The following is a 27751-nucleotide window of genomic DNA, read 5'->3' as shown; positions in this document are numbered from 1 at the left end:
TGATTAGACACTTTGAGCATCACTCAAACTGACACCAACCTCAAATTGACAACCACAACCCACTCACCCTCCACTGGACTATGAAAAGAAACCTATTTTTTCTTCTTCTCTCTTCTACTGTCTTCTCTCTTATCTATGTTTGACTATCTCTGTAGAATTTGACTTGACAAAGCTTGCAGCTTTGCAAGTATGTAGAGAACGTTTTGGTTGCAACTTCGATATTTTCAACAACTGAAACACAGATGGTTTTGCAACTTGCCAGTTTTCCTGTACTTCCAGCAAACGAAAGGGAAGGGATAACCTCATATAGCGTTCCTGAAAAATTAAGTGTCTGAGACCATTAAAAAGAACCCCAAGATATACTGCCAGTCATGGGTACAGAAATAACCTCTAAACAGTCTATAAGCCATGACAGGTTGGGGCGTGAATTAAGAATTTTCAGGTTTATGCAAGTGAAGCCCTAACAGCATTGGCTAAAGCCTATACAAGAGCTTCCTGAGTTTTCAATGCACTTCAGTAGTTCTCATCTGGAGGACCCTAGTTATTCCAATCATGACCATGGAAGAAAAAAAACTAACAGTTTTGCACAACTGTGGGAGGACTTTGCACTGTGGACTAATATCCTCTGGGGTTTCAGAAGGATAAATTCAATTCCACTTGTGACTCAAGTATTAAAATGCAGGTCTCCAGAGCGGACTGCAAATTAGTGGACTTCTCAAATCAATTTTGCATCTATATGATTTGCTCACACACTGCACAACTGGTACTGCAATTAGTCTCAATTAACCAGAATGCAATTATTTAATCCTGGACAATCAGAATTCAATTGCTACCAAACCTGCTGAGCTAGCAATGAGCGGGCTTGTTTTAACTCTCTTAAGAGAGCCTTTCAGAGACTTGATTTTAAATTTTAAGTTCATATTTCTAGGCTAACTGGACACTTCCCAATACCTGAATTTGCTGTGCAGTTGTTATTCGGTTTCTGTTCACTGTTGCCCTAACTCGTTCGCTCTGCCGAGTCCTGGCTATTGCTCGAGTTCGGACGTTAAGACGTAGCCTACTGGTGGTAGGGGTGACATCAGCTATGAGGGCAGCAACCTCTTCTTCACTCACATGATCTGTATCTGAAAAGGAAAAGCCCTCTGGGTCACTTGTCAGTATACATTCCTTCAAGAGTTGAAAGTTTTACTATAGAATCTAAATCAAGATACTCATTCTGTTTTCTGCACATACACCCCCCCCCTACATCACAGCAAACTGACCCTTTGGCAAGGAAGGCAGCACAAATATACCCAGAGCCAGATAACGTCACTCCTTCAGCCAGCTAGATGATTTGCTGGGCATTGAGAAGAGTTGCTTCTACCCTGTAGTTCCCAGCCAGGCTAGGGCTGGCAATAGACCCACTTCCAAGTCACTACACTGTAGCTTACAATCTCTGAATAAAATCTTAATATACAACACTGCTTTCCCAGTCAATGAGCCCAAAAGCGGCTGCCCACCAAAACAAAGGTGTCAAATCTGGGACCTAAACAACTCGACAGCATCTCTTCAAAGAACAGCTGTTTTCCATGATCAGAATCAGAGTAAAAAGTGTGATTTGATCAAAATACTTACCAGCAGCAGCAACAGCAGCATTAGCTGGTGCACATGCCGGACAGAACCATTCATCTACAGGTATCTCACTCAGAGGTGGATTAAGGCATTCCATGTGGTATCTAATACAAGAGCAACACACAATGAGAGTCTTATCAACACTGCAAGAAAAAAAGCTTTTTTTTTTATTTCCATCCAAGGGCCATATAAGGTAGTCATCTCATATGCAAACAGACACCTAATAATTCTGAGAACCACTTCCCTAAACTGTGGTCTATGGAGCTGCTTCTATTAGTTTCGAAAGCAATAATGCTTCCTGATAGTTATACCAGTGTCATGGATTCTTGCAGGATTTCCAGAAGTTCCTTTAACCACTTAAAGCTCCAATCCTCAGAAAATTCTGCACCCCTGATGGTTGCTTCGTGTTTTGTTGGGTATTTGTTGTGACTGGGATCAAATTCACAGAAAGAGATAGCAAATACAGAGCAGGAAAAACACTTCAAGGTGCTTTGGAGAAATTAAAAGCAGTGGAAAGGGTAATACAATGATGGAAAGGGTAATACAATGAAAGGGTAATGAAATAATGCTGATTTCCAAGGATTAAAATAAGTGGTACTGTTGGAATCTTTACTTTGCCACACATCACAGACTGGATCTGCCTCTTAAATCGTGTAGTTTTGAATACCCGCCCCATATCAAACATAATCCAGGCATTACTCAGAGACGACTAACGTCTGCTGAAGTTTTCCACAATATCACAACCTTGTATAACTGCACAGGCTAGGAGCTTCACATGCTCTCAAGGTTCACTAATATAGAGCTGTCTACACAACTGGGGCCCAAGTTTGCAGTCCTCCACATAACGTTTTACAGAGGTGCATATGTCCAGTTCAATTTTTAAGACAAAAAATGGGATAATGCTCATTCCATAATAAATATTTTAAAATGTTATTTGCCTAGCAATTTGAATTACTAGATTAAATTGTCTCATCAACTGTAGTCAACAGAAGCTGTACCACTGAGCTTTTTAAGATTATGCAACTCTGTTCCTTTTATTGATTCTATTCCATTTTCACCACCGTTAATACAAGACAGCATAGCATTAGCTAAAGTCAGGATTGTCAGTGAAGCGTTTAAATCTTTTGATGCAGCTTCTACTCAAACTACATGGCTACAAGACAATCAGTTTTAAATGGATTTTCTCCAGTGAATTACTCAACCTAAAAAGCTAAATGCTTGGACTGAGTTACATGCCTGAGGTTATACATTGTATTAGTGGCTCTCTCCAGCACAGATTTAAGACAATATCAACTATCAGATTAGTATGTTTCTACAATTGATGCTTTTTGCCACAAAGGAAAGCCCTCATGCAATTCCTACACATACAGAAAATCTGGACCTGTTTTCCTGGAGCATGTGACACTTCCTCCATTAAAAGAGAAGGATCACTCTCTATATGTGGTTACAAGCTATAAAGGGTGAACAGTGAACAAAAATGGGAAATATAATTATTGTTCCTGTTTCAGATCACTGAGACACAGGTAATCTTAGAAGTTAGGAGACTTAAAATTTGAAGAAAATAATTCTAGGTTTCTTTAGGACTTATCCTAGCCACAGCGTCCTACAAGAGAAAGCTAGAAGAGATGAAAAGCACTTTCTGAGAACAAAGCACTGAAAAAGTTGTAGTTCTGCAAAGAACAGATCTTTCTAACAGTGAAACTTATTTTGAGAAAAACAAAATTAGCTGAGATACAAAGTGGATGAGGTATTATCTTCTATTGGACCAATTTCCATTAGTGAGTTGTCTCTCTAATACCCTAGGACCAACATGGCCACAACAACACTGCATGCTAAATTATCTGAGACGGTCACTTAAAAAAAAAAATAAAATAAAATAAAATCAGAACACAAAAAGTAAGAACAGACTTGCACAAGTAAGAACTTGAGTTAAGTTAAGAGTTCTACTTATCAAATCTTATTTTATTAGGAGTTCTTTAGTTATAAATATTTACTATATTTGTTCAGTGTTTCAGCAATATGCCTGACTTTACAGTTTCTACCTCCCAATCCCAACCATGAATGAATGTTTAAGTTCCCTGGGGACTATAGACTGTGAAGGCACGAACAAAGCTATACTTACTGATATCCATTCAATTTATTAAATTTCAATGGACACTTTTGCAAGGTTGATACAAGTGGTGTAACAGCTTTAAATCCTTGCATGAGACTTTAGCCGCAAGCTATATTTGAGTACCTTGATGCATCTGTATTCAAATATTTAAAATAAGAGTATTTTTTAAATTGCCTTAAAGATACTACCTTTTGCTTATTCTAAGTAAGGAAAAACAAGAAGAGAGCGAGGAGAAAGGTAAATAGACCCCTTTTCCTCTCCCACTATAATAATCTCCTTGTTATGAATGGTAGCCCACAAATATTCAGTACTGAAAAACAACTGTGAATTATAACCACTTCACTCCCTCAGAGGGAGCTCTTTGTGACCTCAAAGGAACTAACTCAGGCCTTTATCTCTTCTTACCCTGCATCACAGCCATCACACAGCAGCAGGCGGTCTTCTCTGTCACTTCTGCCACACACCTCACAAAAGGTTGGATCATCCTCCCCGCTATCACCATTCTGAGCTTTTGTATTCTCAACAGGAATCTAAACAAGAGAGTTTCACATTTTAAGTAGAAGCTTCTGTTCTTTTTATCCACCCTGTTACATCAGCAACAATAGTAGTTCACTGCTACAGTGACTGCCTATTCTACCCTAATAGAACCTCCATTTTATTCAAAGTATCTAGAACATGATCGTTTATGAGGTAAGTGCTACAACTTCCACCATCCATCTTCCTTATTTATGGGAGGTTTGACTGGATATCATCAGCAATAGAAAACTGCCATTTAAATCAATACATTAGGTCACAATTCTGAAGAAGACTGAGATGAGAAAGGCCCAAGAGGTGTATAACTAAGAAAACTTCAGGTTTAGATGCTTCTGACTTCCTTGACATTAGTGGGATGCCACAAAGAAACATCCCTGGTGGTTATGAAAGTAGCACTATGAGTTGATTATTTCAAATTAACTTCACATAAACAGGTATGATTAAAATAAATGGGAAATATGGTAGTAACACAGTAGAAATATATAAACTATCTTATGATAAGATGCCACCAGATCCCTAGAATTCTGAGAGAGGTTCTGTCTTCAAGACAGACAGTATGATGACTGACATGTTAAAGAAAAATGGGCAATGCTAACTCATCAAGACCACAGATTATTAGAAGTTATCAATACATTGAACCTCTGGTGCTAGGAATTGAGACTCGATTATCTGATCTGTCATCTCCTCTTGCACATCTATTTACCAGTACAAAACAGTACTAATGGGAAGAGTTCCATCGCCTTATCTCTCCACATACATTTAACCAGGGTTTATTCCTATTTGTATTGCAGCAGCATGCACACAGTTCTAGGCACTTTCTACTTAGTCAAAGATGGTCTCTGCCCAGAAGAGTTTACAATCTAATTCCTTTTTTGCAAAATAGGTAGTTATGAAAGTTAAACATACCATATTCCCATTCCTTGTGACTTAAATAAGGCACCACACTTTGTGATGTACCATAACTAGTATAGTTAGATAAAAGGTTTTAAAAAGCTAAAAAACAAACTTTCCCAAAGAAGTGATCAAATTAGTATGGAGGCAATCAGTATAACAACTGAATATTAAATAAATTGTATGAGAGAAACATAAAATCTCTGAATAACTATTTTCTGGTTACATGGACTTTAGTTTTTTGAAGGTTAGTAGACGGCCTACCTTTTTTAAGATTTCACCACCGAAGCGCACCCGAATGCAAATATATTTAAAGAGGATTCGATCCACTGGACAGGAATTGGCATTCTAGAAGGAAAAAAACCAAAATTTAGTACCTGTCCCATCAGCTAGGGTCATATGCAGAGTTCTCAACTCAAATCAGTTTTAAAAGGGCTGTTTCCAATTACTTGTGTGGTATGTACCATCGTAGTTAAAGGATTAAACATCTACATTTTAAGTTTTCTTTCCTGGGTTTATTCCTTGACTGCTGCAACTTACACCAGACTTGCTAGACTAGAATCTTATTTTCCAGAAAAGAACATACTAAATTGTCTAAGTTAGCTCTAGGTCATTTAAATGTCTACACAAAATTGCCGAAGTGGTATAACCATTTTGCCAAACATTTCCTTGGGAAAAAAAAAAAAAAAAAAAACCCTGCTTGTTTTAAGACATGCAGACAAGCTTTTTTGAGGTTGGGGGTGGGGCAGAGTTAATGAGACAATGACAGCTGAAGCAGCCAATCAACAATTTTAAAATGTTGAAAAATGTTACTGAGTGCAAACACTATGTTTTTGTTTATTTGTTTAATTCTGGATTAAGACCAAGTAAGTTTCAGAGCAAACCATCTAGTCCGCCTTCTTGTGGCCCTTCCCTATGCTCAAATATGTAACAGATATTTAGCCTGATTCTGCAATAAGCGTGCAGAAATTCCGCTGAAGTCAGTAAAAATTCCATACAGAGCAGCTATGAAACTAGGCTCGTAACATGCATGCCTGCTTTTTAAACATGCAAGAAGTTACCCACTCACTCGGTAGTGACCTGCTCTACTATGCAAGAGACCCAAGATCAAGACTCTGAGCCCAGTTTCTTACTTCCTAAAACAGAAGCCCAAGAGACAGTGGAGCAGAAGCACTTTGTCATCTTGCCATCATTGCTCTCGATTAAACCTCACCCCTCTTTGGCCTTAGCTGTGAGAAGGGAACAAAAAGGGATGCAGGGAGACTGAATGGCTAGGAAGGGAAATAGGTTAACCCTCCACAAAATGTGATTGCTGCCAAATAAAGCAGTATCCACGTTTTTGAAAATGTTTAATTAAGAAAGTGGATTTGAATATTCCAGCTACTTGCTGATATATCCTTACCATAACTCAATAGATCTTTACCAAGATATTACTGCAGGCTGATCAGAAGACAGACAGGTGTGAAAGCTTAACACGCTATCTTGGATAAAAGAACAAGAAAAGAAAAAGGACTTACTTTAGACCACTCCACTATACAGTCCAAGCAGAAGTAATGGGCACAGCTCTCAGGAGTTCCAACAGCCTGATTCCTAAAGGTGTTGAGGCAGATGGGGCAGTTTTCAGCATCATCATCAGAAGAAATGTCCCCTCCATTTGTCTGTGGCGTTGTTTTCAGAGAAACGGTTGTTTCCCCAACAGCAGTTTCCATTTCTTCCTCTTCAGCATAGTCATCTTCTTCCTCATCTTCAGAATCTTGAATATCTTTAAAAAAAAAAAAAAAAAAAAGCTTAAATGTACTGCGGGGTTCCAGCATAGGAAGACACTAGTCCAGAAAGAATCCTGAGTGAGGAGATGCTTTTGGTAGGGAAGGGTAAGTACAATCCTTTTATCACAAGCTAGATTTATTTTTCTCCCCTCCACTTTATTAAAACACTAGATATTCCTTAAAAAAAAAAAAAAAAAGATGCTATTAAAGTCTCTCGGTAATCAGAGTTGTGATTAGTCTTGCAGAAGATTAAAAGGAGAGACAGCAAAATAAGAAGTATATCGCTGGTGGTGGTGAAAGAGTATAAATCAGGTTGGTACCATTTCTCCATCACAATATTCAAAAAGAGTAGTCATTCACCTTTTCATAGGAACTCTAAAGGGGTATAGAGCACAGCCAGACATTCCCAATCATTCCAGAATAGGAACAAGATTTTTTGGAAGCGACTAGCGATTTTGGGTGTCCCACCAGAAACATTAAAGTCTCGTTAAAGTGCAGAGCACTCACCCTCCAAAAAAATCAAGCCTATTAAGGTGTCTTCAGTGGTGCACCCAAAATTTGAGATCCAAAAATCACTAATCACTCACTAACTAGTATTAATTCTCATTCTAGGCAAATACCAGGGCATTTCTCCATCCACAATTTTTAGAGAAAGGTTAAGTGTCCAACACACACATAATTCATCTTCAGAAAGGTTCCTAATGCAGTTATCAGATAACACCAAAATACTATGTAATACTTTCCTCATAAAACAGGAATAGCATATATTGTATCAGATATTTCACAGTCAAGGCTCAGGAATGACTATTTTAGAGGACTGATAAATATCTTTTTGGCACGCAGTGCTCAAATCAAATCTGTGCTCAATCAATCTAAACAGAGTGACTTGGAAAACTCTGGTCCATTCCCCACAACCTGCAAGATGTGCTGAAGAAATAATTAAAATCCTAAAATATTTGTTTCTCCTGGTTGAACTTCAGTTTCAGTAAAGTACTACTCTACATAAGCAGACAATAATCACATAATAATTGTGAAATTCTATTAATTTCTCTCTGCTTCAGTTTGGTTTTTTTAAGTGAACATTATTAAGGCCAAACACACCTTGAAAAACCTGAAGAGTCACAGCACTTTATTCCCAAGGGTTATGCTCACAATTTTAGCTTTGTAACCTCATACTTACAAAAATCAAATGTTTTTTGTAATAAGCTGTAGAATGCATTGCTGGCAATCTTACAGCATTTCCATATGCAACTTAGGGCACAAGTACGCCTCTAATACCTTGTTACAGTGCCACTTGGGCAAGCCGGTATTATTGCACTACACAAGATTCTGGTTCTTTAACGAACCCAGGCAATACTGCTTTTGTCAATTTTAACATATTACTTGGCAAGATTGGCCCAGCAGCAGCAGAGAACTGAGCACATTCCACAACAGCTGCAAGCTTTTTATTTTTTAAAACCACATGGCATTGTTCCTTTTAAGTTTTCTTAAATGCCTATTTCGATTGTGGTTGCACCGAAAACATGTTATGCACTTCCTAGACACAAAGGAAGACAATCCCTGCCCTAGAGAGAATACAAGCTATAAGGAGACAGACAGGTGGGGAAAAGGTATATAACATACAACCAAGGAGATTAGGACGATGCTGAAAGAAATTAAATATGTGCACTACAAGTGTAATAGTTGTTCACTGCATTTCTTTAACAAATTTCCCTAAAAAGCACTTAGCACAGATTTAGCACTTTCAGGACTTCAGTTAGAGTAGCTTGAGCACAGTCCATTTCACCAATACTTTCAGAATGACAGACAAAAATATAACCAGTCACTTAATACCTGCATGGATAGCTGAGTAATAAATGCAAAACCAACAGACATACACCCCATTTTACCACTGCCTGTAAAAGAAACTGAAGTTACAAAATCCTACTTTAGTTTGAGCGTACAACAATTTCCACTGCTAGACTCTGAGACACTCCTCTGCACCACTTATTACCTAAAATTGGTGGATTATTTTCCATGGTTAAGTTAGAGGTGTGTTTTGGTTCGTTTGTAGTTTATAAGCAGGGGGTCCCCTTCACCCTCCATAACATCATTTTGCCAACGAGGAAGTTACATTTGAATAGAAATTAAAAATGAACTGGGAAAAAACACAAGACTTCTGAATAATTAGCAGGTGCGAAGAGTACATTATTATTAACATACTATGGTGATAAGTGTCACAGAATATTTAAAAAAAAAAATCCATTTATATGGCATGTGTAAGAGTGGCTCAAGGCCATTTCTTACCAAGATGCAGTTGGAGAAAGGGAAACAGTCACTAAATTCTACTTTATTAGCTTAAATACTAGCATTTTAGCCAAACACAAGAGCCAAAAATGCTTAGACTCCTCTTTTAATGAATCATGGAAATGGTTATAAACATTGGATTTACATTTTGTTGCTACTTTTTGGAAGGAAAACCATAGCCCCAGTTTCTCTCTTCCAGCCATCAAACACATTTGAGGTAAACAAACATACAAAAGCATGTTTAACAGACTCACCCTCTAAATCTTCATCTTCACCTTCTTCCTCATCCTCCTCACCCCCATCTTCATCAGTGCCATCTTCTTCCTCACTTCCTGTATCGTCTTCTGAATCCCCACTATTTCCATCATTGCTTTCTTTTAAAATGACAAAAGGGAAAACACTAATTGCATCTACTTTGCACATGACCACTCAATAAGCATATACTGCAAATAAAAAGTATGTGGGATAGTCAAGTACGTATCAGAAATCCTGCTGTGGACAAATTCAAATAGAAACTGAAACGACAGCTGTCCAAGGTGCTTTTTGCAGCACATCATTTATTATCAAGCTGTGACGGCACCGTTCAGTGTTTAATTAGCTAGTAGTGTAAAAAAGCCAACAGCTGGAGGCACAGAACCTATGAGATGGCATAAAGATTTAAGTTTTTCTCCCCCGGAACAGATATTTATCTATAAATACTACTTATTTTGGATAGGCAAATACTATTTCTAACCAAAACGGAAAGTATACAAGTACAGAGAGTGGTTTGAGTTACCTGCTTCACTCAGGAGCACTAGATTTGGTTTTTTGCCTAGTGCAGCATTCTTGTTTATCAGTTCGTCCTGACTGTCATCATCCATTGCAGGGCATTGGGAATCAGCTCCCTGAAAAAAAAAAGACGACTCAAGTAAAACACACGTTCTAAAAAGTTTGACAGCTCACTGTTTGAATAAGCATAATAATTTTCTGCTCAGCACACGATGAGAAACAGTGGCTCTGGAGAGGTATATACATTGTAGAGGATGTTTGTAAAATGCGTATCATGCTTTAAGTGAAAAAGCCAAAATGCAAATCCCTCAAATGTGTAACTTGTTCCAGTTTTCAGAGATACACATTATGGGTCAGAAGAATGTAAAATTTGTTCCCAAATTTGTAGTTATGTTTTTCAGTCCTGCACCTACTGACATCCCTCTTGCTGAAAAGTGGCATTTCTGACAGCAGCATAAGATCCCAAGGTAAGACTACTAATATTAAAGCAGAATGTTAAACACTTCAATTGTTACTCCTTAAAAACAATTTCTCTTTGATTATTTATCACTTATGTAAGCTGGAAAAAGAAAAGGGGTACTTGTGGCACCTTAGAGACTAACAAATTTATTGGAGCATAAGCTTTCGTGAGCTACAGCTCACTTCAGCTGGAAACTGGCTTTACACTGGGCTCCCGAACTAGTCACTTACTGAAAGTGGCCACGCCCACTACACTTAAGGATACAAAATGTAACTAGAAACTTTGTTTTCCAATTCATTTCACCCACGATCCCCAGAGAACCATATTTTGTCAAGTAAAGTTTTAGAATGTTGTGATGAGCTAAATAGAGGCAGCTTTTTCTCAAGTTTGGTTTACACTTAGAATTCAAAATTTCTTCGTTTGGGCCAGTGAGAACAAAAAACAGGGAAAAGAGAGTATCCCATGTTATATCCAAGAGCCACAACTGTAAGGGGTTTTTTGCTTCCCTGCTTGTTAAAAGTTTAGAGTGGCAAGAAGTCAATTTGCGAATGTCAAGGGCACTGGGTGGACCATTTATAGAGGAAGTTACAGATATCAGAGTCTACAGCTCACTGTATCCTTTGAAGGGAACCCAATCCTTGTACATGAGTACATAAATTCCAGTTCTCAACAGAATTCAAGGACTAATTGAAAAGAATTTATTAAAGTACCAAAGCACAATCTCAGTATTTTTTCCAGGACAAAAAACCAGGCAAAAGAACACGGTGTTTCAGACAGTCTAAATACGTCTTTTCCTTGCACAGCTCCATAATGAGGTGTAACAAAAAACCCCCACAGATCCCATGACCAATCTTTCAAAGAAACAAGGAGACATGGTTTAGTGCACACTAATGCAACTAAAATTAATTGTTGTGGGTCAGTACAGGCTGGTAATAAACTGACAAACACTGAGTGATGTGCCAGGATACAAATCCATAATTAATGACAATCAAGCCATTGCTTTTACTCCACATGCTACGAATACAAACTAAGAAACAAAGATTACTATACAATTAAATATATTAATCTCTGGCTTGCTTACAGAAATCTTGTTTAAAAATACATGTGTTATGTCAGGATTCCTAGAGGCTCTCTTCAGAAAAGGGATATAGAAATTCTCCTATGAATGTGATGAGGTTCTAATTAGTTACCTTGTTCTCCCTCCCACTGCGAATAATAGATTCTAAAATAAGCTCTGAAACATCTCAGCGCTGTATGTTTCATTGAGATGCTCATGATGTGCCCTGAATTACACATCTTCACTCAGTCACTTCCTTTTGAAGCCATGTAGCATAACCCTGCACTAAATTAACAGCCTTAAAAATGCAGGTTTCACTAACCCATAAGACTAAACTATAAAAGCACTCTTTAATGTTAAGTGAAAAAAACAAAAAAAGTGTATCCTTAGTCAAAAGTTCCATTGACTTCAATGGGAATCTATCCTGAGTACAGGATTAAGCTTCTAGCTGATTTAGTAACAGGGGTGTTTAAAAAACATTTACATTTGATGAAGACTGAATCACTTTCAGCCAAAGTCAATCAAAGTGATGTAACTGAAAGGATAAGAAGCACCTTAAAACTGCTAGTTTCCATTATCACTTTTTCAAGTTTCAGCAGTGCATATTTATGTATTTAAAATGAGTCTCAAAGCCATCATATAAAATATAATTAAATACTACACTAGTTGCATTAACTATACAACCATAATATTGTGGTAAAGTTGGGAAATTCCAAAGCTAAGATTCCTAGAGCAACTTTAGTCAGGCTACATTGCTGAGGTGGTTAAGTTTCTTAGAAATTCGTGTTAAATTTATAGAGTACAACTTGGAATTTAGTTAATATTTCTATTAATGTTACATGTATCATCACAAAATACACAGGACAAGCAATGTAGCCAAGTTCACATCACTGTAAGAACCTTAATATTTGTACTTCCTGACCTTTTATTTTAATTTTCCATCTTAATGTTACACCCAACCTAGGTTGATGCATTTCCTCTTTATCTTTTGACTTATTATCCACACTCACCCTTTTACACAATTTCCAAACTATCAAAGGTCCAAAATTCTAAAGAAAATGTGAAAGTTACGGAATCCATAGCTAAAATTCAGCTTTACCATAAAGTTCACCTTCTCTCCTTTCCCCACTCTCTTTACAGCATGAACTTCCATCTTTTCTCTCTGTCCTATGGCTTACAAACGAACTTGAATATCCCTATGAAGCTTATTACAACAACAACAAAATCAGACAAGAAGTGAACTGGAAGAGTAAGAATCAGACTTTTAATGATAGTTTTAAGGAATGGTCAAGTACACGTCTTCATGATTTCAAATGTACATGTATTCATTTATTCTGTTGCTTTGGAATGACATAGCCACTAGTACTATCTTAATTTGTATAATATTTTCACTCTGCTTCTCCAATGAAAGGTATCCATGAAGTACAGATGCAGCACAAATTAGCCACTGTTACTCCAAAAACCTACCTGATATAACTGATGACACAGTTATGACCAAGGCCCCATTCTGCATTTGCAATGTACTCAAAACACTCAGTTAAGTTAATGGGAAGTTTGGATTAATAAAGAACACAGAATCAAGCCCCAAAAAAGAAAGTTTCACATAGGCATTTGCTCCATGAGAAATTTGGGATAGAGAAGGGGGAAGACACAGCCTATGCAAATAGGTGGTGACAAACTGAAGCTAAAACAGATTCTAGTTTCTAAAGAGAGCAAACAATGGAGTTCACAAAAACCAAAATCATACTCGACAGTGCCCTTTAAAAGAAAAACTGATGACGACTCAATGCATTTAAGGAGCAGTATTTTCTCAATGGCTCAGGTCCATTGTTTCTGGAATTCAATCCCACTGAGCCTGAGCCTAGCCACTTTCAGAGCAAGAGGATCTTTTTTTAAGTCACCAGATCTGGAGTATATCATTTGTGCATTTACATATGTTAACCTTTCACAACTGGAGATGCGGGTGCAAATTTGGTTTGGGCCACAAGTGAAGATAATTTAAACGCTGTCCAGACCCTCACAATTAAACATGCTGTCAGAAATAACAGTCTCTATTCTGGAAAGCAGCAGTACTGGAATACCACACTCACAGATCATGACGGAGACACACTAGCAGACTTTGTGGAGTAAGACGGAAGCTGGGGAAGCTTACACAGTGATAGTACTGTGTAAGTCAGAGCCCTCAGCATCCATCCACCACACCACTAAACCCAAAGAGACCTTCTGATGTTCACCTAACTCTGAAACTTGCACTCTGGATGTTTTCTGCTTGGATGTGTCTTGCCATTAAGTGTTGATCCACTTGCATCCTGTCAACATCCCCAGTTACTCAATCTCACCACACCTGTTCATTGTGCCTTATCATTCTCCCCCTATGAGTCCCTTCCCTCTTTACATATTCCCATCATACTCTCCCAACCCCTTCCCACCATTCTTCCCCCTTACCTTCAATCCCAACAAATGTCTCCAAAAAAATTAAAGCTAAGAGGGGGAAGGTTGTTACTATTTACTTCAAATTCATAAAAAATGCTGAAGTGCACCTCTGTGCATATAGTTTACGCACCCTTCACACAACTTGAATACATCTCTTATGTACAGCAATTTAAAATAAGCCCTAGAAATAATCACTCACACACACACACACACACACACACACACACCAAAAAAAAAATTCAAGTGGCTGTAAAAAAATTTAAAAGATGAGCTCTGCAACATCTTAATAAAACATCTATATATAAAACAATAAGTAAATGTCAGCTGCCCAGATCACTGCTTGTATGCTGATCCTTTCCCTCACTCTTCTTCTGTCTTCATCTTTATAAACTGTGAACTCAGAGCAGAGACTGTCTTCTGTGGTGTGCGTGCACAGCACAGTGTGAGGTCTACCATAACATACATCATAACCCCATACTTTCCTGTGAACGTTATTTATTAGTCTCAACATGGAAACAGAGTTTTAAATCATTTACATTTAATCATGAAATAGTTAAAAAGCAATTTTCAAACTTGTACTTGCAAGAGGTTCTCTGAAGGAACAAAAGATTAAATGCTGAATGAACTTGTTTTGGCGGGAAAGGGGTACAATAGGTCATTTAAAAATTACCCAGGACCCTGACATTTTTATAAATCAACATTTTAATCCAACTGCACTGTCATCTTATGTTGGGTTCTTCGAGCAGCCTTTAGGTCTACCATTCATTTTAAAAAAAAATGAAAAATTTCTTTTAGTCTACTTGCAGAAGCATTCTGGATTACAGAGACTCACGAGCCAAGAAAGCAGAAGTCAGTCAGATTTTCTCATATCTTTGAGGTTTTCAATTCCATTATTTTGGTCAATTATTTTGTTTTGACGACAGTAATTGGGAAGATACACACCAGAGAATACCTACAACTAAACTTAAATCTCATAAAGACTCGGCATGTAACTTTCAGACTGCACTAACCAGGAAATGTCTATTTTATTTGGGTTTCATAGTACTGAAATTGTGCAGTTCCCACTTAACGTCTGACATCAGAAAATCACTGGATGTGATTCCGGTTTCAGAAGCTGCAGTAACTAAAAACGCACATAAAAGTTATAAAGATCAAAACCTCATGAGGCTGAGAAAAAGGCTGGAGATACACAGGTTGACAACCACCATGATATGCTGAATGTAAAGCAACAAGAAGTTAAATTGACTCGAAAAAAAACAATAGACTTAGACACATTAGATAAGTTTTGGGTTAGCAATAATTCCTCTACTGTTTACTGCTGTATATTTCAACTACATTATACATAATGTTGGAATTTGCAACAAAACTTTAGAACTAGCACAATAAGTCTAAATCTTTATTCCAGGCAGATTACAGTCAGACTTATGCCTACATATTAGGAACTAGAACCACACAACCAAAGCCTTTACTATTTTTTAAATAACTGTAAGGAATGATGCAAAACAACACAATCACCTTCCTAGAGTCCCAGAACCCATAACTGCAAAAAATGCGACACCTCTTCCCCCAAAATGAGGAATCTGAGACTATTTCAGATCTCTCTGTAAGCATCCGATTTGGGTTTTAATATCTGGCCTAAAGAGGCTTCCAGTGACAGAAGCCATATGACAAGCTTTCAGCATGAGAAAAGGCAATCAGTGCATGTACAGTATTACGAGACTTGAATCTTGACTAAAGATTGCAGTCTCAGTATTCATGGTTTAGTGTGAGATCTTTAAGGGCTCCCATTCTTCTGATTATATATACACAAAAAGCATGAAAAAATACCTCCTCCCACCCCACTCTTACAAGTTTTTTCATGCAGTTGATAGATTTCCACTCCATACGGCTAAATGCAGTGCCTTGCATAATGCACTGCATTTAGCCGTATGGAGTGGAAATCTATCAACTGCATGAAAAAACTTGTAAGAGTGGGGTGGGAGGAGGTATTTTTTCATGCTTTTTGTGTGTATATAATAAGATCTTCTACACTTTCCACAGTATGCATCTGATGAAGTGAGCTGTAGCTCACAAAAGCTTATGCTCAAATAAATTGGTTAGTCTCTAAGGTGCCACAAGTACTGCTTTTCTTTTTGCGAATACACAGACTAACACGGCTGTTACTCTGAAACCTGTCATTCTTCTGATGAGTATTAGATGCTCTAATAAATAGGCCAAAGCAGCTAAATCAGAGTAGTCATAAAAAACGGATCTCAAACTATTACAGGAACTCAGAGAACCAGAAAGCCGCAGTTAAACTTAACTTGCATGTGGTTAGATAGCATGGGAGGCAGGAGAGGAGGTTTGCAACTTCCTAATTATCCACTCCCTGGCCTACAGTGGCTTGCACCAGATAACCCACTGACACTTCTGAGGTGAAAGACCAGCATGTTACAGCACTGGCTGAGTATCCCCTTGTGGGCCAACATCAGACTGCTGTATTGGACCCAATCTTTTGCTCCCATGTGCTTTTAGACACACTGGGTCCAAGCTGTGTCCAAACATTGTCTCTTAGTCTGACCCTTTCAGACCCACTGTCAGGATAGACTCCACCCCTTCTTGGATGTGGGACCCTATAGTCCAGCTGCCCTGAGCCCCAGAACCAGTGCTAGCCCCTCAAATTTGCCCAGTATCTTATGCATGCCCTCCCCCAAGCTCCACCATTGGTTCTCTGGGGTACTGTTTAGCCTTTCAGGGACCTCATGAGAATTGAAGTAACAAACACATAGACTTTACAAAACATCTTTAAATCTTGCACACTTCACTCAAAAAAAGCAAAAAAGAGATATACAGATATATGGAAAAATACCCCCCTGCAAGCAAGACTCTTCCCCAGTTTCCTCAACCTCCTGAGAGACCTGTGTCTTAGGGTCCTCCAGCATCCTTTTGTGTACACACACACCCCTACACACACACACACACACACACACACTCCTCTTTTGGTTCTGATCTCTCTTTGCTACAGAGTCGCCTTTTACCAACAGCTTCTCCACTATCATTCCCCTGAGGCTTTTCCATTCTCCCATCCTCTATGGACAGGGACAAAAACAGATCAGTTGTGTCCCCCTTGGACGGGGGCACAACAAAACAATACAGGGGTCAAGACCTGGTAAGTATCACTGATTGGGTTATCCACAGCCATCGTCTGCCTTCCTGCAGATGTCTGAAAACACCCAGGACTACCTTAACGCTTTGCATCCATGTAGCAAACATCATGCTATAATACTCATAAAAATTATAGCTATGTAACACTATTTGATTATCTCTCATATCAGATCAGAGATAACATTTAGCAACTTAAGTTGCAAGAATCATACTACAGTCAAAGAACTGAAGGCACTGAAAGCAAGGCACCAGTACTATCAGCACAATGTTAAAATGAAATTAGATAACACAAGGTAATCTATATTTGGGGAAAATACACTCAAGTATTAGCACCACAGGGTCAAATTTTAAAAGTCTCCTTCCAAATCTACACACAATTTAAATGCTGTGAAAAGTTCATACATGTAGACATGTATACATGAAGGTTCCATGCAAGCCTCACCTATGCAGATAGCTGAGGTGCCAACCAGCTGGACTAATTCTAAATATTACAAAATAGTTTAAAACATGCGAAAAACTAAAGCTTTTTCCCATTGGCTGTTGATATCACACACACACACAATCCAATAAATGATGTGTAATCATATCAACAAAACTAGCTAGTTTTCTTATCTTTCTGTATGTTTCATATGATCAGTAAGAGGCACTGCAAACAGGGCAATTACTACACCCAACACCCCTGAGGCAAGCTATATTCACCTCAAAGTGTTTTTCACATCCAGTTTTATTGCTAAATTGTACTTCAGAGGACATTCGAAACACTGAGATCAAGCCACACAGTGCCCATGTCAATGAAGTAAGCAGTTTTGTGATGGTCCGTACTTTACTAATGTTAACATTCTCTGCCTAAAGGCTTGATACTGCATTTACTACAATAAAATAGCTTTTTAAATAATATTTTAACGGTTTAGTAAGAGACACCCAGAAGTTACAGCTCTGAGCTTTTAAAACCCTAGCCCATCTTGCTGGGTGGGTTTGACAGCAACCAGATCGCCAGCCTTTGATTTGACAGAACTGCAGTCCTGCCCCCTAAGTCACATGCAGAAAACGGCCCCTGCCACACATTCGTTTAGTAGAAAACCCGCTTCAGAGGGGTTAGCCGCGTTAGTCTGCATCAGCAAAAACAACGAGGAGTCCTTGTGGCACCTTAGAGACTAACACGCTTATGTGCCACAAGCACCCCTCGCTCTTGTTGTTTTGTTTTGTTTTGTTTTTTAAAGAAAAACAGCGTTTCTGAAATGTAACCTCCAGCACCTCGGTCGTGTGCGCAAAGGCCACTGGCTACCGGTTATGTAAGCGGAGCTGGGGCTCCGCCACCCTGAGCTAGAGCGACGGCGGGGCGGGGCGGGGGAGGGGGGACGCTGCGGAGCTGCCCGACGGTGGAGTCCCCTGCCAGCGCGGAGGCCGGCTGGCGGGTGCGGGGAAGCGATGGGGTCTGTGGCCAAGTACGACGAGCGGCCAGGACAAGCCCCCGCAGCCAGCGCGCGCCGAGCTCCCCCCTCCCCGCAGCCTGCGCGCGCCGGAGTCTCCCTCCCGAGCCCCGCGCGCGCTCCACCCTCCAGCAAGCCTCTCAGGGCGGGCTGCCCACCCGCGGGGCTCCCTGAAGGCGGGGCTCTGCCCGCGGGGGGGGGGGACGCTGCGAGCGCTAAGCCGGCGGGGCTCTGCCCGCGGAGGGGGGGGACGCTGCGAGCGCTAAGCCAACGGGGCCCTCCGCTCCCAGCCTCCGCGACTCACCCCCGGAGAAGACCCAGCGCCGCCGTCGCGGCCTCGCTCAGCAAACGCGCCGCTGCGCTGCCCGGCTGACAAGGAACCGGGGGGGAGGAGAGAGGGGGGCAGACTAGGCCAGGACACTGAGGGGGGGGACGCAACGGCGCTGGGATTCCCACCCGGAACCAGGCTCGTAGCACTTCCGGGTCACGCCGCGAGCCCCGCTTCCCCCACAGGGCGGGGACACAAGCTGCCGGGTTGAACCATCGAGTCTACGGCGGGGATGAGGGGTGGGAAGTAGCGGACCGAACCATTGGGGTGGAGGAGGGAGTGCAGGCTGTTGGGCTGAACCATTGGGAGGCTGTAAGGAGGGGGAGGGTATCTCCGCCCTGCCTGGGCTGTGCTCAGCGGGGTTAGGGTGTAGTTTGCCTGTACAAATTTAGGGCAGCTCAGTAGCTGCTGAGGAGCATTCCCCCCTGCTAGGGGGAAGGGCTGGTTTCCCCGTCGCGCTGGCTGCCATGTGGGGGGCACACACACCAATAACCGGGCCCTGGCACCGGCCCCAGCAAATACTAGTGGGCAGGGGAGCCTCTCACCCAGGTTTTGCTTGTCCCACTAGGAGCCAGACACCAACACCTCGAGGGCGCTTCCTCCGTACACCGCCCCCGGAGACCGCCCTGGGCATGCCGTGTGCCTTGCTGCCAGCATCGGGGTGGCGCATGCCAGGCAGGGATCTGCCATGGCCACAGGCCACATGAGCTGCAGCCTAGGGCATGCTGGGCCCATTGTCCACACCGTCATGGGTTCCAAGGCCAAATGGGACCAGTGTGACCTTGTCTACGCTACAAAATTAAGTCAACCTAAGTTAGGTCAATATACAACCACCACAACAATTATTGCAGTTTTTCGTGTCCACACTACTCTCCTCACCAGGAGAACTTGCACTGATTGGGGGCGGAGGGGGGCCCTCACAGCTGGATCCCCCCCACCCTGCCTGCACAGGGCTGACAACTTGGCCCACCAGCCTTGAGGCAGAGGGGCTCCACCTATGAGCCCACGCAGGGCTGACAGCCAACAGGTGAAGTAAGTAGCATGTACATTGTGATCTTAACTACATCGACCCAAGCACTACGCCTCTCACGGAGGTGGAGCAGGTCGGTGCAGTGGGTGACTTATATCAGCGGTAGCAATGTTGTTGTGTAGATGCTTACAGAGTTAGGTCGGTGTAAGCTGCCTTACGTCGACCTAACTCTGTCGTGTAGTAGACCAGGCCTGTGATCATCTCATCTGACCTCCTGTGTAACAGGCCATAGCACTTCCACAACATTATTCTGAGAGCATATATTTTAGAAAAACATCCAATCTTGATTTTAAAATGGTCAGTGATGGAGAATCCACCACAACCTTTGGTAAATTGTTCCAATGGTTAATTACGCTCACCATTGAAAATTTACACCCTATGTCCAGTCTGAATTTGTCTCACTTCAACTTCCAGCCATTGGATCATGTTATACCTTTCTCTGCTAGATGGAAGAGCCCATTATTAAATATTTGTTCCCCATGTAGATACTTACAAATATTTTGCCCTCCCCTGCTCTAGGATGCTTCCTTCTAGTTGGATATTTCTCCCGTTTATCTTTTCTTTCTTTACTCAGGGATATATTTACAGGCTACAGGCCTGGGACACCAGCAATTAAAGGGCAACACCCACCAACCAAAAAGAATTTACCCATATTATTAAAAAAAATCACCTTAACTTGACTTCTGTATAACTATTGTTCATAGATTTTAAGACCAGAAGGGGCCATTAAATCTAGTCTGATCTCCCATATTACACAGGCCATAGAATTTCACCCAGTTACCCCAGTTTTGAGCCCAGTCACTTGTGTTTGATTAAAGCATATTTTCCAGAAGGGTATTCAGTCTTTATCCAGGGATGAAGAATCCATCCTTCCCTTGGTAGTTTGTTCCAATGCCTAATCACTCTCACTCAAGAAAAAATGTGCCTTATTTCTCATTTGAATTTCTTTGGCTTCCCCTGCCAGCCACTGGTTCTTGTTATGCTTTTTTATTATTTATTACTATTATTATTTTTGTTGCTAGATTAAAGAGTCCTTTTTTTTTTTAATTCCCTATGAAGGTACTTATGCACTGTACACTCAACTCACCTGTCGATCTTCTTTTCAGTAAAAGACTGAGCTCTTTAAGACTCTTACTATGTCATTTTGTCCAGCCCTCAATCAGTTTTGTAGCTCTTTTCTGTATCCTCTCCAATTTTTCAACATCTTTTTTAAAATATGGACACCAAAACTTTATGCCACATTGCTATATTAGTCTCACCAATACTGTATACAGAGATAAAGTCACCTCTCTACTCTTACTCACCCTTTTATACATCCAAGGATCACATTCGCCCTTTTTGCCACAGCTTCAAGCTGGGAGCTCACATTAAGTTGCTTCAGAGTAGCAGCCGTGTTAGTCTGTATTCGCAAAAAGAAAAGGAGGACTTGTGGCACCTTAGAGACTAACCAATTTATTTGAGCATAAGCTTTTGTGAGCTACAGCTCACTTCATTGGATGCATTAGCTCACGAAAGCTTATGCTCAAATAAATTGGTTAGTCTCTAAGGTTCCACTAGTACTCCTTTTCTTTTTATTAAGTTGCTTGTCCATTATGACCCATAAAACCTTTTCAGAGTTACTGCTTTCCAGGATACAGTCCCCCATTCTGAAGGTATGGCCTGCTTTCCTTGTTCCTAGACTATGACCTTTTATTTGGCTGTATTAAAACACATTTTGTTTGAATGGGCCCAGGTTATCCAGCGATGCAAATCACGCTGTATGACTGCTGTGTCCTCATCACTGTTTACCACTCTGCCAATCTCTGTGTCAACCACACATTTTTTCAGCAGTGACTTTATATTTATTTCCAGATTGTTGATAAAAATATTGAACAACATCAGGACTAGAACCAACCCCTGAAATCCCTAGTCAAGTTAAAGAGTCTGAGGCAGCCTTCGGTTATCTTGACCTCCTACCTCAGTTGAAACCGACAAATTGCCCTATCACTAGGATTTTGCCTCCAGCGACATAAACTCAGGATAAGAACAAGCCTTTTTTCCTGGTAAAGACAAGGCCACAGAGGTTGGTGGAGTTCAGATACTTGAGTTATTGGAGATAAGAAAAAACTTACATATTTTAGCTATTTATCTATTTATTCACTGTCCAGTAATTCAGATAGGTCAAGAGATTTTTCCTCAACCTGTCAAAATCATCGTCGTCAGACTCTGGGCTACCCCAAGCATGGAAAGTTTGAACTCCAACCTTTTTCAGAATGTTATGAGCATGTGAAAATGGGAGGAAGGCTTTAAAATTAACATCTTGACATAACTACAGAGATTGCAAACTAGGAGGCATCTAAGATGAAATCCTGGCTCTGTTGGGAGTCAATGGCAAAACATGCATTATCTTCTTATTGCCAGGATTTCAGCCCCTGGAATTTTTTTTACCGAAGGAAGAGGATTGTAGAGTTGCCTAATTTTGTGATTTTATCACAATTCTTGTGATACGTGGTATTTTTCTAAAAGCCCAGCTGCTGGAATCTATAGAGCCTGAGAAAATCTTAAGAGGTTAATTGAATGCACTCTAAATGCTCAGAAACCAGAAAGCAAAAAAACCCCAAACCCCACTCAAAATTAAAAAAAAAAAAAAACTCTTGTGATTGTTTAGCCAATTTCATGAGTTTTTTGGGTGTGACTAATGATTTTTGAATGCCTGGGATTGGCAGTACTGGGAATGACAGAGGGACTATGGTGAAAAAGCAAGTTAGGATGGTGAAAAGAACAAGAATGAGAAGCAGACTACTGCTTATAAATGTTTAGGTCCTGGTTTTATAGGGGTACTACTGAGCACCCACAACTCCTACTGAAGTCAACTGAAGGTGCAAGGACTCAGCACTTCTGAAGTTTTTCAAAGGGCTCAGCGGACAGCTGTTCCCGTAGTGACATTATGGCCAGATTTTTAAAACAGTGGCACATCCAACGTTCTGAGCTCATGCAAGTCTAGCCCTGATTGTGGCGGGTGCTGAGATCGTTTGAAAACTCTGGCCTTAGCACGTTCTAAAAATTCAGGTTTGAGGGTACGATAAAGGAAACAATAAACTAGCTCCACCACTAGAGGTTGCTCCTATACTCATTAAGAACAGCACACCCTCCTATCTGACTAGCCTGCTGACGATGTATGTTATCTGCAGTGTAGCTGTAGCTCTGGCGGTCCCAGGATATTAGAGACAAGCAGGGCAAGGTAATATCTTTTATTGGACCAACTTCGGCCGGTGGGAGAGAGACACGCTTTCACATCACCACACAGAGCTCTTCCTCAGGTCTGGGAAAAGTATCCCAGCCTCACAGGACAGGGCATTTTGTTCCATGGGCGGTGGGTATAATAGACCAGGGAAGGCTTAGCGCTGCCGCTGCCATGGTGGTCCCGCCCCTTCCCCGAGGCCCCCACCACCTGCTGCTATTGCCTGCCATGTCTCCTCCAGTCCACACCCCACCCAGCTCCTCGGGGACAGGGGAGTGAGGAGGGACGCGGAGAGCCAGCGGCGGGCGGGGGGAGTGAGGCGGCTCGGCCGGGCGCTGGGGCCAGCGGCTGGGCCAGTGGCTTGGCTGGGGGGGTGGGGCCTTCAGGGGCGACTGGGCCCAGTGCTCAGGGGGCTGGCCTGGTGCTCGGGGGGCCAGCGGCTTGGCCAGGGGAGGGCCTACAGGGGCAGGGGAACTGGCGGCGCTGGGTCTGGCCCGGCACTCACAGGGGCGGCGGGGCGGCAGCTCTGCGCGGTGTGGCTGGGATAGGTGGGCCAGGGCTCCTCCGGTCCCGGGGAGGCCCCTCAGGGCTTCTCCTGTTACGGGGGGCGGTGGGAAAAGCAGGGCCGACGAGCTAGCCTCCCCAAAGCAGGGGTTGACCCGCCGCCCATGTTTTGTTCCACCTTGCCTTTTGCTGCGACACCAGGAGTACCTTTCCCAGATCCGAAGAAGAGCTCTGTGTGGCTCGAAAGCTTGTCTCTCTCACCCACCGAAGTTGGTCCAGTAAAAGATATTACCTCACCCACCTTGTCTCTCGTATCACAGTTAATAGAAGGGAGAAGCCTCGTGCTATTAATGCTCAGAGCCAGAGGAGAGAACGCAGCTGTTTCCATGCAGCCAGAGACTAGAAACTAGGCAGGATGAAAAGATCTGCTGATGACCACTCACCTACTGGCTGCATGCACGTCTGAGAGAACCTAGGCAGTGCTCAGCTGACCTGTGCTTCGCTGCACTTACGCATCCCTGAGACCTTCAACTCCAGAGCAGCAATGAAGGACATAAAAGGATGCTGCAAAAATATGGTTTTAACAACACACTGGAAACCTGTGACCAATACACAGAGTGGGAGTTCATCCCCACCTGATGGGAGTTCACCTGAATAATAGAAAAGAGCAAAACTCAAAGGCTGGTAAGCAGTCTGTCTGCTGACACAGATACCTCAAGGTGCTTACTTTAACGGGGGTTGCCACACTAGTCCTGATTCTGCTTTATCAGGGTTTCCCCCGACCCTGCGAGCTGGGGAATGGGGGCACAGAAAAAGATAATACAACAAGGCAACCTTGCATTCCTCCAATCCCCCAGCTACCTCCCATCTGGTCGCTTCTTCATAGTACTCCAGCACCCACCTATCATGCCACTAATGGTACATTCTCCAGGGTCCCCACTGCATTAACTGGTGGAGGGAAGAACTCTACTGGGATTTATGGAGGGATAGCTTCCGTCCTGAACTGGGCCAGTTCAGCTACAAACAAGAGCAATCCTCTTCCCCCTCTAAAAACATGGGCGGGAATGCAAAGAAAATACAATGATAACAGAGACTAAATAGTAATATCATAGGTGCTGACTCTGTGGGTGCTCCCAGTGCCTCCCACCTGCCGTCGGCCCCACTGGTCAGTGCCGCCCCCCAGCACCTCCCACCCGCCACGGATCAGCTGTTTAGCAGCTTGCAGGAGGTGCTGGGAGGGAGGGGGAAGAGCGAGGGTGGGGTGCACTCAAGGGAGGGGGCAGAATGGGGCAGGAAGAGGCAGGGCAGGAGCTTGGGGGAAAGGGTGGAGTGGAGCAGGGGTCGAGCACTCTTCGGGAAAGGACAAAGTCAGCACCTGTGAGTAATATCACACTTCTTGCCTCCTCCAGGCCCAGATTCAATGCAGGCAGTGACTCGGGGAAAGGCTGGTGACCCTTTACCATGACATCTGCTTTGATGGTGTGAGTGTCTGGCCTCTGCCTCACATGATGCATAGTTCAGAGCCCCATGTAGGACAGAACATTTCAAAGCAGTTATGGGAGCAACTAAACAAATATATAGCAGATGCAAACATACATTTGATACCTTATCATAAACATTAGGCATTGTGGGATAAGAGCTACAGTTGCAGTGTGATTCTCTAGTGTAGATGGGGCTTGCATGGGGCTGCAGACCCTTTGCCTAAGGTCGAGATTCACAAAGGTATTTAGGATCCTAACTTGCATTGAAATCAATGGAAGTTAAGAGCCTGCATACCTCTGTGGAGCTGGGCCTAAGATCCCAAGATGGCTGTTGCACTGTCAATGTACTAACAGTTGACCATAGACGGGAGAAGAATTGGCAACAGGATATAGAGCTTCTGGGTCACCAGCTTAACTCCAGGCTGGAAGTTTTTACCATCTGATGGTTGATGTGCAGTGTGAAAGGAGTTTGGTGGTGTCAATTCTTGCCCCAAGCCTTGATTCAAAGCCCACTGAAAAGACTCCATTGGCTTTGGAGAATTTTAGATCAGGCCCCCAGCTGGTTCATCAGGCCTGCAAGGTGTCAATACTGCAAAATCCTCTCTTGTGTAGAGCCAGCCTTTTCAGCAGTTGCACCAGGAAGGCCAAACAGAATTTCCCTCTGATTCCCTAGAAGTGATCCTCTCCCACCTCAACTTGGACTCTCATGGTTTGTTCAGTGGATAAGCAGAGGACTTCATCTTTCTCTAACCCCATAAAGATATGTAACCTCCATCCTGCACACCAAAAAAACCTGACTATGGTTTGGTGAATCTCATTTTGAAAGGAAAACGCTGGTATTTCTATGTATAGATGAAAGACTTGGAAGGAACTCCTTGTGCCATCTAGTCAGACCCCTGGCAACAAGGAGTTCACCATCAGCCTATCAGATCTCACTCAGAAGACCTCTGAATTTGCTGTAACTCCCTTGTCAGACATCCTGTTTCTCTCTCTACTTGGGATTTGAGTTGATCTCCCACACCCCCGCCATTATCTCTCATTTACTAATGAAAGTGGCCAGTAGCAGCATTCCTATTTTCTAGCAGATGCACAGAGACACAAAACCAGCAGGGTAGCAGCTTTGCTTAATTTGTGTTTGTACTGTAGGCTGTGTTATCAGATGACGTTTTAAACAGCAGGCTCTTTCTTTATTTACAGGATTGACGCCCACTATCTACAGAACTAAGTAAATGAAACAAGAGTGAATCACATCACAGGGGTGTGGATCTATATTGGTTTCTTTATAGTTTTATCACTTTATCTATACCCTACCCTCTTTCTCATTCTCCCTTGATTTTCCTGTCCCAGGAGCTGAGGTGTTTGAGTCAATTGCTAACCATGCTCCTTCCACCATCAGATTGTTTTGCTAGAGAGTTTTTTTAACCTAGTTAGCTAGAATGGGCAGGTGAGAATTATGCACTGTGACATGTCAGCCAAAAACATTTGCTGAGGTTATCCTGATAAAAATTGTACAAAAAGTCATAGGAGTTGGGGGTTCTGGCTTCATTGTAATGGGTCTCCGGAGACATGTTACAGAATGGAAAGCTGAAATTACATAAAATAACTCACTGGAAATAAAATTAATAAATACACAATATATTAGAATATTTAAAGATTTTTATATATCTTTTTTAAGCAATCAGGTTAGTTCCTGGTTGAAAATTTGAGATTTCCCTCTCAAATTTGCACAGCTGATCTCAACCTCAAATGTTTGGATCACCTGCTGGGGAAATCACACAAGTAGGGAGAAAATAATTTTTCCTGTATTATTTCATCCTCTACAGTCTTCTATAGGTCTTTAAATCTTGACAGTCCATTGGAAAGGGGAACTGAACCCACATTACTCATGAGTCAGTCAAGAAAACTGCCCTATCTATTTATGAAAAAAGGAAGCAAAATAAAGCATTGAATCTGTGAAATCTGTAGAGCAATTACATACAGGTGCACGCATACAACCAAGAAAGAGGCATGTTCCAGGGCCAGCACCGGGCTGGCACCTTGTCAGAAACAGAATTCCCTTCCCTCATGATACAAAGGTAGCTAACTGAATGTGTCAGTGTATTCTGTTATTTTCTCACTGGTCTGAGAGAGAGATGAAGAGAGAGGGGGGTAGAGGGCTGCCTTAAAGCAACAGCCACTAACCACTGTACACTTTAAAAGAAAAACAAGCCCTTCATTTTGAAAATATTAGTTAAACACTGTTAGGATACAATATGGAATTGCACAGTTTTGATACAATACAGCATTTGTGGCCCGCTGAGAGAATCATTCTTATTACAGGAAACAGGAAAAGTCCAATCCTGGTCTCTTTTCACTAACAGAGCAAACAAAATAATTTTGTTCCTCTTTGTTTATGCCAGTTCTGGTACCAGTTTCACCTCGGCAATGACCCTAGCAAGGAGAGAGGCCATGCTGATTCCTATCCTACAGTATACCAGAGGAGGACATCTTCCATCATCCCAAAATGTGATCATCTTTAAAAATAAATTTCATCTTTTGCAAATTCTTGATTTCAATGTGTTTTGAAACTGAGCTGGAGACAAAGGGCCAAATTCTCCATTTGGGTTAGCAAGTACTACTCCATTGAAGTACAGGGAGGTACTCCCATGAATGTCCCAGAGACTAAGAGCTAGATCCATCCTTTTTTGAAGTCAGT

General features: G+C 41.8%; 1 protein-coding gene across 2 annotated transcripts in view; it reads right to left on the bottom strand.

Annotated features, from left to right (window-relative positions):
• Positions 1 to 18912, bottom strand: part of PHRF1 (PHD and ring finger domains 1) — a 45661-nt gene extending 26749 nt beyond the window's left edge. For both annotated transcript variants that reach the window (XM_074954752.1, XM_074954753.1), the window contains exons 1-8: positions 18798 to 18912; positions 9977 to 10085; positions 9456 to 9575; positions 6667 to 6911; positions 5414 to 5497; positions 4130 to 4254; positions 1615 to 1715; positions 952 to 1124 (exon numbers count right to left, since the gene is read on the bottom strand). In XM_074954752.1, coding sequence (XP_074810853.1) covers positions 952 to 1124; positions 1615 to 1715; positions 4130 to 4254; positions 5414 to 5497; positions 6667 to 6911; positions 9456 to 9575; positions 9977 to 10061 — 933 coding nt within the window. In that variant the 5' untranslated portion in view covers positions 10062 to 10085; positions 18798 to 18912. The remainder of the gene's footprint in view (positions 1 to 951; positions 1125 to 1614; positions 1716 to 4129; positions 4255 to 5413; positions 5498 to 6666; positions 6912 to 9455; positions 9576 to 9976; positions 10086 to 18797) is intronic.
• Between the last annotated feature and the right edge of the window lie 8839 nt (positions 18913 to 27751).

The sequence above is a fragment of the Natator depressus genome, chromosome 6, assembly GCF_965152275.1.
Source record: "Natator depressus isolate rNatDep1 chromosome 6, rNatDep2.hap1, whole genome shotgun sequence".
Taxonomy (NCBI): Eukaryota; Metazoa; Chordata; order Testudines; family Cheloniidae; genus Natator; species Natator depressus.
The sequence above is the reverse complement of the archived record's forward strand: the minus strand, read 5'-3'. Positions and strand labels throughout refer to the sequence as shown.